Source organism: Schistocerca gregaria, chromosome 4 (assembly GCF_023897955.1).
Source record: "Schistocerca gregaria isolate iqSchGreg1 chromosome 4, iqSchGreg1.2, whole genome shotgun sequence".
NCBI classification, from domain to species: domain Eukaryota; kingdom Metazoa; phylum Arthropoda; class Insecta; order Orthoptera; family Acrididae; genus Schistocerca; species Schistocerca gregaria.
Genome location: NC_064923.1, coordinates 543390911 through 543404133, shown reverse-complemented (window position 1 = coordinate 543404133; position 13223 = coordinate 543390911). Strand labels below are relative to the sequence as shown.

The window sequence follows — 13223 nt, the reverse complement described above, 5'->3', positions numbered from 1 at the left end:
AAATCCTGTATTTGTTCGAGATGACAAAGGTTACACAAATCGTAATAATTTCGAGCTGTATCTGTGGAGAATCTGTAGTGTAAGAGAGAGTACATCAGGATAATTACATGTTCTGATGCAGTGTACCTGAAAGGCCAGCTCAGTATACTATATATTTTCACAAAATATTCACAAAATTCGCAGTACTCGTCCATCAAGTGAGCAAAATTCTGATGAAAAAGAACCAAAAATACACAGCTCCGTAATTAAGATGCAATCAGATGCAATGAGCTCAAAAAGCCACTTACGTCATATCTGTTCCCCATGAAGCTGCACGAAAACTAATGGAGGAGGTTGTAAAAAACACCAGATGATAGGAAGGTTCTAATGACTGGGAAATCTTTTGCAGCCAGATTAGGCAGAAGGGAGCAAAAGCATGTCAGCTGTGTCTCTCAGGTCAATTGCACCCGATGGAGCATTAATGAAAGAATTTAATTTTTTATGGCCATTAATAACTGGTGAAATGAGACATGCTGTGGGTTTGGAAACAACATAATTGAAGACATTATACATTTATTTTGTACTGAGGATGTGCTTTTCCTAGTTCTCAGTTAATAAATCACTGTTTCAGAATTCTCTCACAGTTATGTCTACACAACATACTAGTGAGGGACCATTTTGTAAACTCCACTGTGTTTTGACAAAACAAGAAAATTTTAACACGGCAGCAACATAAATGTGTTGGTTTTACTCAAAATTCGCCACTCATGTCACTTCTCTGAACGTTGCGAATGGTTAACAAGCCAAGCAAAAATAAATCACTGCATTTTCAGTGGACTTCTTTTTAGATACTAACCAAAGCAGAGGTGACAGATCTTTTTGAATGGTCACCATGCAAGTGGCGTGGAGGCGCTCCATTTAATATTTACAACTGCAATTCCCCTCCAGTGCTTGGAATTTATCATACAGCACCTGCCTGTAACCTCCACCACTATTACTTTCCCCACGCATGCCCTGGCGAATGCGCATCTTCCGGCCATGGTATTTTGCCCAGACTCTAATTTTCAGCAGGTGCACCCGGGTGTGGGGATGGGCTCAGTTCTTTAACTGGTGGCAAAGTTCTGCTGGGGACCCAGTACTGTGGGGTATACTGCTGTACTCATGCCCAGGGATACGGGCAAACACCACATTGGCAAGGAAGGCAGAGAAAATGGACTGAGTATGGTGTATGGTGGACCTGGTGTACATGGCACCTCATTCCTGGAGGAACCCAAGAGCGGGACAAACAGTCTGAGCATAGAAAGGCAGTAGTCAAGTGAAGGAAAACCACTGTTACAAATCACCTGGCTTCCCATATAGGGGGTTTAGGCAATGGACCTGCGCTACACAGTAGTAAAAGAAACCACATGCAAAATTTCAGCCTCAAATGGAATAGATCGAAACAAAAATGACAACAGGCATGAAAAAGACAGTGAGAATTGCAACGTGGAACATATAAAAACGGTCTGATAGAAACCAAAGGGAAAGGGAATGGCACAGAAAATAGAAAAGTTTACACACACATTTATAATGGCATACCAAAAGGACAATGAGCCCAAGGTAAAATTACCATTGTCACAAAGAAACAACTAAAAAGAAACTTAACCATCTGGGAATGTATCAGCAACAGAATTCTGCAAGTACAGATTTGAAGCTAAAGAACCTTTTCATGGCAATTATTATTGCATACTCCCCAAGTGACTATGTTAATTCCTCACCCAACTGACAAGATCCCTTGAAAATAATAGGGAATCACAAAGAAATAGTTTTATTAGGAGACTTAACTGCAAGAACAGGGTGTAAAGCCAACAATAGTGTAGTGGAACAACATGATGAAAATGCCGTAAATAATAATTGTGAAAGGTTGATAGAATTCTGGTTGCAAAATGACTTGAGTATTCCAAATTACTGCACAAGATTTGGTGCATAAGAGATCTGCAGCTGAGATGCATGATAATTAATTTAGCGAGATCCAATTCAGTTGCACTAATATTTATTCAAACCACGACTGGTTTCTGGATTTTAAAATACAATCTTCAGGTTATAAAATTATTGTATTAGGCAACCAATAACATGCGGTCAGGCCAGCCAGTGCAAGAGCTCCAATTGTTGCTAGTTGGCAGGAACTGTCAGTCCCCATGCAGTTTCACGGTAGGAGTGCCAACCGTTACTGTCATGTTGATGTCATTTCATTGTTTATCTGTCGTGTATAGGCACTTAACAGCAAGGTTGGCGGAGACCTCAAAAATATTAGAAGAAATGAATGTTAGTAAAAGAGCCAGAAATGTTGTCACATTCCCTCACTTGTGTGCAGCTACACAATCACTCTGTATCACACACTGTAAAACAGAGGCACAGGGGTAAGTGACCAGCTGACCACTTAAAAAAAAAACCATGTGTGCACTAGTAGCCCTGTTAACACATCAAGAACATCTCCTCTAAATTTCTGGAAACAAGTTGGACAGATCACAAAACATTAAAACTCTAACCACATTCATTTCAACTTCACTTAAAATTGAGGGCAGATCTGTCAGCAAAGGTGCTGCTGCCCTCTGGACTGAAAATAGAACAGAGTCTAGTAAAATGTGGCGCACAGTGATCTGTATGCCACGAGCACCAGACACTGGAGGCTCTTCTCACTGGGGCAAGTAGTCATGTGTCGTAGGACTGTGGCGTATGTGAAGATGAGTCTGAAAGGAAGTATGCCATGGCCGCATAGTGTGCTTTACTAGACACAGCTTATTATCAGTCACTTCCAGCCACTCGTCTTCCTTCGACACATGGCTCTGTACTTCAGCAGGAAGGTGACAGCATGCAGGATGATGGCACACCAAAGTAACTGATGGTTACAACATGCCTATTTGGGTGCTACATTAGCTCTTTCATTCTGTATAATACTCGTGTAGCCTGGCACCTAGCTGAAAGACACTTCCTTCCTCAGCCATTGTAGTTGGAGGAGGGTGCTCTGGATATTCTGGACTGCTTAATTTACTGTGTACAAGCTTTGTAGAGAGTGATGGACACTCAGAGAATCGGAACAGACAAGAATTTAACACTCAAAGCTTGCCTCGTGCTCCAGTGCCCGCAAGATAGCATATAGTTCTCGCATAAATGGGATTAAAGACTCGTGGAAATCTGACCTTGAGAACACAATCAGGAAAACAACACATCAACCCATGGAGTCCCCCTATTTCGATCTACCTGTAAAGACAGGTGTGGAGTTGTGATGCTCATTTAAAATGACAGAAAATGAAGTATTAAAGACATATGGTGGAGTACAATCTCTCCTGTACTGCACTAAACCTAAAATTACACTGGATCTCTGCATTAACCATGATAGCAAGCGGTTAGAAGCATGGAGTTGGAGTCATACAAGCTCTGCACCAATTGACTCCAGCACACACTGCATGTGGATACCAAATGGCATTGTTGCTCATGGACGATTGGAGATAAGCATTTCAAGAGTTGGACAAGCAACAGTATGGTAAGCAGATGAATTCAGAGCTGTGAGGAACTTACATGCTGATGCACCATGAGGAGCTGCCACCAGATGGTGAGTGGCAGTCCCCCAGCCTCAGCCCAAAAACTGGGTGTGGGGCTGGTTCTGCCTTTCAGGTCTCTCAGGTGTGGTAACCCCAACAATTTAGAGTTAAAAATGATGCTGCATTGGTCTTTTAAAATGGAGACCGGTATCCCTCATAAGCAAGTGAAATAAATTAAAAATTTGATGAGAATGATTAAAATGAACGTACACACACATTGATCTGCAGAAAACAAAACCTGTCTCTGCAGCCTGTGCCTTTTACCTCCACATGTAAGCTGCAACTGACAAGTTGCTGTTGCAACACTGGAGGAGGATCGGAAAACAGCAAAATTGTCCACAAAAAAGGATCATTGTTGGGACTCTGTACTGTACACATGTTACTGTTTATGGCTATGGCAACATTTAGGGTAACATTTAAAACCCTGCCCAGAGGGACACCATTCTCTTGCTCAAAACTATCCGAAGCCCTGTCACCAATGCAGCACCTAAAAAATTGCTTACAAAAGAAAGGCTGTATGAGGTGGCCAACAGATCCCCGTCGAAGTTGCTCTAGATTATAACGTCTCCAAGTAGTGTCGTACGCCTTTCTGATATCAAAGAAAATACCGAGACAGTGATGTTTACATAGGAAAGCCTGTTGAATAGCAGCCTCTAGCAGCGACAGATTGTCAACAGTATATCAAAATCTTAAGAACCCACACTGATAATGGCTATAGAGTTGCCAGGTCTCTTAACAACCAGACCAGATGATGGTTAACCTTTCGCTTTAGGACCTTTCCTACACAGCTTATTAAGGCGACGTTCCAGTAACTACTGGGACATGTGTAGTCCTTTCCTGGTTTTAGGAGGGGAATCAGAATGGCCTGTCACCATGAGTTGGGTAAGCGATCTGGCTGCCAGAAGGATTTCCTTTGATGTTGCTGGAAAATGTTGAAGCATGCAGTACCGGATTTGGTAATGACCGTGTGCAGTATAATGAGTCTCAGATGGTGCCAGTCCCAAGTCCAACATGGAGAAAGGGCAGCTGTAAGACTCAGAATTGTGGGATCTGAAGTCCAGTTTGCCCCTCTCTGCAATCACACAGTAGCAGCTAAATGCCAGATCCAGGTTGGCATTGGCAATAGTCCCTGCAAAATGCTGTGCCATGGTCTGAGCTATGTCTCCAGGCACTGTCTGGAGACACCCCTGTTTACTGGAAATCCTCCTGCTTCCCATAATTTTGTAGAACAAGCAGAACTGTTTCGCAGAGTCCAGGAACACTTGTAATGACCTTTTCTTGCTATGAGGTTGCCTGCCGTTGGGCAGCATTTAAACCGTCAAAGTGCCGCACACCTGTCCCAGATTGCTGAATGGTAGTCATCAGTCCTCCAAGATACAGGTTGCCTCTTAAGATGACATGAGGATTTAGGGAAGGCTAAGTCAGCGGCATATGAGTTACTTGTGTGATATGGTCCACCCATCCCTGGATACTGTCGTGGTGTTCAAACACTGACAGCTGGCTGAACATGACCAGTTAGCCCCATTGATCATCCAGTTTAGTGGCTTCTGTTCCAGCAGCCTCCCATCCAGTAGCGGTCACTGGAATGAAGGTCATCAGTTGCTTCCCACTGTGTTGAGACTGCAAGGACTGGACAACAGAAAGAGAGATAGATTTCTGAGGACAACCCAGTAGCAGTCAAGAAATGAGTGTGACTGCCTGTGTTGAGGATTCATGGCTCCTGAGACTTCAAGAGGTTCTCAGACTTGACCCCTGAGGCAAGTAGTCCAAACCCCATAATACATTATGGGCATTGAAATCACCCGGTAGGTAAAATGGGCAGGGGAATTTTGCAATGAGACCTGTGAGAGCCTCAGAGTCTTATCGCATCATGTGGAGGTAAATACAGGGAGCAGATAGTGATCTTCTGACCTGGATGAACAGCAATGGCTACTGCTTGTAGGTCAGTAACCAAGGAGAAAGCAGAGGAGTTGTGTGTGTTATTAACAAACACAGCAACTCATCCCTTGGCTCTTTCCCCAGTCACATCGTTTTCTCGGTGGTGGGTATAGTGCCGTAGCATAGGGACATCAGTGGCTTTGAAATGAGTTTCCTGTAGAAAGTATGCCTATCCCAGGAGTTTCGGTTCCTCCATGTGAGATCTGAACCCATTTATGTTTCACTGTAGTATGGGAGCATTTCATCATGGGATTGCACTTTTAACTTGTCTTTCCACCAAGGTGGGGAATGCGCAACAGGCGGAGGCTCAGCCTTGGGGCAAGATGGTTGCAGTGAACAGACTTCACAGTCCATTGGCTATGAAGCGGAAGCTGTAAAACTGTCAAGTCGAATGACATCGACAAGGTCTGACAGTCTACTGCCTGTTTTCACCTGGGTTGCCGTTTTGGTCCGAGAGGGCTTTGTAGGAGCAGTGGAGCCAGCACTTGATTTTTACCACTTCTGCCTTTGATGGGAGTTTCACAAGGGTAATGACTGTGGCTTTGTCCAATGTTCTTGGGAGGGCTATGGGATCTACAACAATTGCAGCTTGACAGATGCAGTGACAAACACAGTACTAGTGCTAACATTAGCAACCTTTGTTTGTGTAGAAGGGTTTAGTGTGAAATAGGCTTCTTAAGGGCCGAAGCAAAAGATGTAGTGATTGTGGGAGGCTGCATGACCTGACAGATCTTCTTGGCTTCACATACGGGATTCATTTTGATGTTATAATTTCCTGTATTTCCTTACTTCAAGGAAGACAGCATAGCCCATACTCCAGACTGAGTGATCCCCAGAGCAATTCACTTACTTTGGAGGAGAGGAGGAGCCAGCTCTCTCATGGGCAGCCTCGCCACATCTGCAACAAATGGCTTCACCCTCACATCCTAAGGCGGTGTGCCCAGAGCACTGGCATTTCAAACAACACATTGGGTTGGAGATATAGGGCCACACACTTAGACAAAGGAAACCTGTCTTGATATGCTGTGGGAGTTTTGTGCTATTGCAGGTAAGGATGGAGGAGTCAGATTTTACAAGATGCGCATCCACCCTTTTCAGTAAAAGGTCTCTTCTTGAGCTCTCACTTTTGGTTCCTCCCTGTATGTCAATTCAATGCGTTGCGGATCTCCGTTTCTGTGCCATATTTCTCAAGGCAACTTTCTGGAGGTTGTTCGCTTGTTGCGAACTAGCAGTTTAAACCTACAGTGTTCATTTTGCAATCACTTGACTGATTTCAACACACCTGTGACTCCCTCTAAACCATTTTGAATATAAAAATATGAAAACCTTCTCAAAGTGGCCCTCCTTACATTTCACAATCACAAACACATTCTGCCCAGCTCTCTGTTACTATTGAATGAAGAAATCTCCGTAAATCCCGAGTCTGGAGGACTGGCTACATGAGCCCTCATATTAGACAGGTCTCGATACTAACCAGCAGCCCATCCATTTTGCTGGGAGGAAGAAGAGGAAACTTCAAGGGTTCCATCTTGGTCCCATGAACAGCTAGGGAAATAAAAGTTCACTTAGACAGAGCCCTGCATAATAAAAGTCCACTTAGACAGAGCCCTGCATGCCTAGGTAAGCCTTATACACTACACAGTTGAAGTGCAAAAGATCCCACAGAGATTGCCTGCTAACGATTGTTCCACCTAAACAGCCATGCATATTGTCAGTGCATAGCAGACCTTGAGATTGACCCACAGCTTATGGTGACTAGGACCAGCAGTGCGTATTAGACTCTAGCTCAGGATCCTCTGGGTGCTAAGCGTGTCCCAGCAAATGAATGCTGGGCCCCTGAGGGCTGTTTGTGTCATTTAAGAAGGGAAGCAGGAGAGATTGTACAAACTATTGTGGTATTAATGCTCCCATGGCAAAGTCTACACTTGTATACTAAAAAAAGAGGATAGAAGGAGAAATAACTGAATCTGAAGAATAAAATGGATTCGTATCTGGTCTCTCCAATACCGATACAGTAATTATCCTCAAAAATGTAGTTCAGAAAAGAGCAGGTAGGGGGTGTCTGGAGACCTTCAAGAAGCTTAAGACACATTTCCACAAAACAAGTTGTGGGCAAGTCTGATTGATAATGTGTGTCATCAGGCTATGTGAAAGCTGTCAAATTGTTCTACAAAGGCTGTATGGCACTGTTAAAAATCAGAAATCGTCCATCTTAAGAGTTTGATGTGAGGTGATAAAGAACCAGGTGCTTGAGGAGGCTTTGAAACTGTGGAAAAGAAAATGTGGAGGAATAGATATCCCCATAGATGATGAGATTTTTGCTGATGTAGCTGTGGATGAGGAACATGCTACTTAAGTGCTTCACACATTAAAAGAAGAATATAAAAAATGGTGAATTACTGTAAGCTTATCTGAAGGAGGGAGAAAATATTGTTAATTACATGCAAGTGGGTGCTGATATTGTTACTTTAAATACTTAGAGTGACATAGTTGTCAAATGTTATAACTGTAGCTAATATAAACAATAAAATTGGCCAGGGCACAGGGGCCATAAAACAGTTAAACGGTGCCCTTTGGAACAATAACATAAGTGCACAGAACAAAACAAGTCTTAAAAATACAGACTTTGCTTGAAATTATTTGAATAGCAATTGTTGCAATTAATAGTTAATGTATAGGGAATGGCCAAAAATGTGGAAACACCAAAAACACAACACATTATCATGCCCAGTGCAGTGTAGGAAACCCTTTGGCATTCAAAACAGCTTCAGGTCCTCCTTCAATGAATAAATATAGGTTCTGTATGGCTTCCAAGTGAATCTTATACCAGTCTTCCTGCTAAGTAGTGGCACGTTCAGATAACGATAATGACAGACATGGATATGGATCACACGCCCTTCTCTCCGAAGTAGACCACGAAGCTCGATAACATTGAGATCTGGTAACTGTGGTGACCAGAAAAGATGCAGAAATTCATCCTCTTGACCACAGAACCAGTGTTGGATAATGCAAACTGTGTGAACAGGTGTCATGTTGTCTTGGCACACAGCATCACCATTGAGGAACAGTCATTGTACCATGGTATGGACCGAATCAGCTAAAATGGTCACATAAGCTGCGGCAGTAATGCAGCCTTGCAGAGTGGGCATGGGGTCCATGGAATCACCAACCTCCCACCATGTTTCACTCTTTGGATGCAAACTTGACTAGAAGCTGAAAAAGGTGTGACACAAAAGTCATCTGACCAAATTACTTTCTTCCTTTGCCAAATAGTCCAGGTTTTGTGACTTTGGCACCACATTTTCCTGTTACAGGTGTTCGCATCCTGATAAGTAGTTTTGAAATTCCAGCCTGCCCTTCAGTTCCCTGCTTTGTACCCCCCTTCATGTTGTTTTGGTGCTGACAGGGCTTGCGAGTGTGACATTCAGTTTTGCGGTGACTTTTGCTGCTACCATCCTCTTCTTTTTCATCAGTGTCCTCTTCAATGATATATCAACACACACACTTTCAGCGGCATTGTGACGTAGGTGATGATGTTTTTCTGCTTTCCCTATATGTTGCCTCATGACCAAAATCTTTGGTCTAGTTGGTTAGGGAAACACCCATCATATGAACACCAACAATTTTTCCATGAGCTCTGATATAATGCACTCACAACTACACAGAACACTGTTCTGACAACAAATGACACTTGCAACATGTGCCATTCATGGTCAAGTACGACAGTGCAACCTTCAGAAAATTGGGCTTGCATCTGTATTTATGTTCAAGCAGGCATTTCTCACTGTGATTCCATATTTTTTCCAACCCCTGTACAGTCCCTTATTATTTAGTGACATTTGTGTTATCTTTGATATTCTCCTTGCTGAGTTTTTACAAGCTTTTTGTACTGAAATACACAAATTTTTTCTTCTGGTCCTTCCTTTGTTGAAATATTTCTCTTCACAGTTGCCCATCATATTTCTATGTGGTTCATGTCAGGTCTGTTCTCAAGCCAGGCTTAAAGCTTTGCTGTTTTTCTTCAAAAAATCTGGATACTCTGCTTTACAGCATAGTGCAACGGCATGCATGCAGAGCCTATCATCTTTTGAGAACCTTTCACTGATTTCACAGAATTTCTTTGTACTGATGCTGCTCCATTTTGCCATCAGCAGTGTACAGCTTGCCTGTTCCTCTAATAGACGTCTCACTCCTGACCATTGTTGATGTTGGATGTTTTATTTGCTGTTGAATACACTCTGTCTTGAATACGTCTCCTGGTCTCCTCCAGATTTACTGACAGATTTCTCCATTGTAGTGAATACAGATTCATCACTGAAGCATACATAGGTCAGAAACACAAAATTCTGTATTAGATGAATGATAAAGTTTCTATAAAATGCTTAATTTGAAATGAAAATCTCTTGAGTATTAAAATATTGTCAGAATATATGGCAGAGAAAAAAAAGGGGATATTTCTAATACCACTTTACATGTTGATAAGTGCATGCATTCACATTACAAGATATGGTATAATCCGAGCCATCAGCAGCCTAATTGCAGGACAGAACTTATAAAAAAACATGAATTGTTTTGTAATCGGGGGTCTAAGTTACAAGAAGAGAAAGATATACTTTGTTATTTAACATTGGTAACTTAATTCAATATAACTGAAGCTTTTTGAGAGAAACTGTCAACAGTTGTGCTGCTGATAACATGCAAATGATGATGATATTTTATGTGGGACATATTTTTGAATGAAAAGCATATTGTGGTTTAGGTAAAAGTAATTCAAGTGAAGGGGTGGATTTTACCACGATTGGTGTCCAAGAGCTGCCACTGAAGACTCTGATGTAGGCTTTGCAGGCATTTTGTTGTGCTATGACCAGCCCTGGATTAATTCTTCTGTGAAGAGATTGAACAAGGACCTGAATGGGCCACTTCAGGCAGTTGTGAAGTATTATATTAGTGTTAGTCTAGAAGAATCTTTTGGGTGGGTATTACTACAATAATCATAGGCTACAGTTGAGTAAAAATGATGATGATTAAAATAATAATAAGGAGAAACCATGCGGCATAATGTACTAGAAAAATTCGCAGTAGATGTAAAGTTAACAAAATGAAAACTGCTTATGGTTTACTTGAACAAAAAATATGTGTACAAGAAGAAATACATACCTGGGAAAACAAAACTAAAACACTATACCACAGTGGTAAGAGCAGAACATTTATGTGAATTTGAATGGTTAAGAATGAACTGAAGCTGCATAGAATAGATGTACCGGAAAGAAAGACCTTCAGGAAAATGATGAGTGCAGTGCAAGCTGCATATTGTTGGAAGATGAGAAGTATCAAGGAGATATACAAAAATATAGAAAATTGTCAGAAGTAATGGCAAAGCAAAGATGAAATTACAATGAAATGAACACCTCAAGCTGCTTACAAGCGTTGACATACGTCAACGGGACAGATGAAAATGTGTGCCCCGACCGGGAGTCTAACCCGGGATCTCCTGCTTACACAGCAGATGCTCTATCCATCTGAGCCACCGAGGACATAGAGAATAGCGCGACTGCAGGGATTTATCTCTGGCACGCCTCCCGCGAAACCCACATTCTCAACGTATTGTCTCGCACTACATTCATAGTGCCCCCACCCATTATACTCATTTCTCGCGGCGCGTTGCTGATTCCCATAAGAGTTGGGCTCTGTTTGTGCATTCGCACAGAAGAGGAAGATGGTCAAGTGGCCGGTGAGCTTTAACTATATATATATACACTAAGAAGGTATCTGTTCCTTAGGACATGATACCTTCTTAGTATATATAAAACAAAGATAAATCTTCTTTGAACACACCTAATAAATTAATGAGAATAGGTTAACAAAACAAATACTCCTGTATTTTTGGGAAAAGAAATTGACAGTTGTAAGAATTACACAAATAAGAAAAGAACTGGGAAGATACAACATCGAAGTATCAGAAATAACAGAAAGAAACCGTATTAAGAATAAACCAGTAGATTTAGAAGTCTTTCAGGGAAGAAGAAATAAAAAATGGGTAATAACATAGACAAAAGAAAGGAAAAGATAACATGGGGAGAATATGGAGTATTGGGAAAATAAGAAATAACAAGAACAGAAATAGAAATAGTCGTATTATTTTAGTTGGTCAATATGAAGATTTAAGAAAAGATGCATGAGCAGACTATAAGGTTGGTCACAATCTGATGCAGACTACTTCCTGTGGTTATTGGGTTTAGGCAGACATGTTTTAGAAGCTGCATTCAGAATTTTAACTCATAGTATTAGAAGAAACTGAAGTGACAGAAGATTCAGTTGCATCACAGAAGCAGAGAGAAAAAGATAAAATCAAATTACTGTATTTTATTAGATTATCTTGTCCTAAAATCAGGTAGATGCAGTATTTCCTGAATTCCAAAAAGTATTTGTGTCAGTACCTCATCAGTGCTTATTTACAAGAGAATGATTATATGGGATATCAAACAAAATTGATGACTGCTGACTGGATTTGGAAACTTTTGGTTGGCAGGACACATGTTATCTTGCTTTGGCAGATGTTGAAGTAATTTCAGGAGTGCCCCAGGGAAGCGTTGATGTTCATATTGTGTATAGGTGACATGCCAGACAATATTAAAAGTAACCTTCAACTTTTTACACATGAGGCAGTTGTTTGTAATGATGTACTATCTGAAAAAAGTTGCTTAATATTTAGTCAGAGCTTGATGATATTTTAAAGTGTTGCAAAGTTTGGCGACTTGCTTTAAATGTTCGGAAATGAAATGTGCACATTGCAAAATGTAAAATCACGATATCTTATAACTGTAATACTAATAGTCACAATTGGAATCAGTGAAATACCTGTGATGTAATGATTTCTGGAGTTATGAAGTGGAATAATATATAGTCTCGGTTATAGAAGAAACATATGGCAGACTTTGGCTCATCTGTAGAACATTAAGAAAATACAGTCTGCAAAGGAGAATTCTTATAAAACTCTCATGCGGTCCATTATAGAATATTGCTCAGGTTTATGGGACTCCAGGAGGTAGAATTAACAGAAAATATTGAGTGTATGCAAAGAGGGACAGTACAGATGGTGAAAGTTTTTTTTGTGACGAACAGGAGAGTGCTACAAAACTTGAACTGGCAATCACTTGAAGGATAGTGATCAGCTATCCCATGAAAGCCTACTCGCAAAGTTTCGAGATTCATAGCTGAGGAAACTAGCCGTGCAATGCAGCCCCATATGTACTGTCCTCTTGGGAACCACAAAGACAAGATCAGACTAATTACAGCAAACACACAGGTAGTTAAGCAATTAGTATTTCCTCACCCCTTATGCAAATAGAACAGTAAGATACTCTGATGTGTGGTACTACTCCGCCATGCACTTTCCAGTGGTTTGCAATGGATGTACAGGCAAATGTAAAATATAAATTATTTCTTTGCTTGAAAATTCTTAAAAACTGGAAGGGGATTAATGACATTAAACTTGGGTGCAGTTTTGTTACTGCATTTTTAAGAATTGTCAAGTTCAGCATATTATTCTTTTCCAGATACAAATGGTGGGGAAAGTTCGTCAGCCCCTGAGAGCATGGAAATGTGTGTTAAGGAAGAAGCAGTAAGAAATTCAGTTCCACCAGAAACACATATTGTTGAAGAAAACCATGAACAATCTGGTAAGATTATATGATTTAGACGTCAGCACACGGAAAAATTGTATGT

The 13223-nt window shown here is 41.1% G+C and overlaps 1 protein-coding gene across 3 annotated transcripts in view; it reads left to right on the top strand.

Moving 5' to 3' along the window:
* Nucleotides 1-13223, top strand: part of LOC126366012 (INO80 complex subunit D-like) — a 156957-nt gene that overhangs the window by 109194 nt on the left and 34540 nt on the right. For all 3 annotated transcript variants that reach the window (XM_050008864.1, XM_050008863.1, XM_050008865.1), the window contains one exon: nt 13055-13177. In XM_050008864.1, the coding sequence (XP_049864821.1) occupies nt 13055-13177 (123 nt within the window). The remainder of the gene's footprint in view (nt 1-13054; nt 13178-13223) is intronic.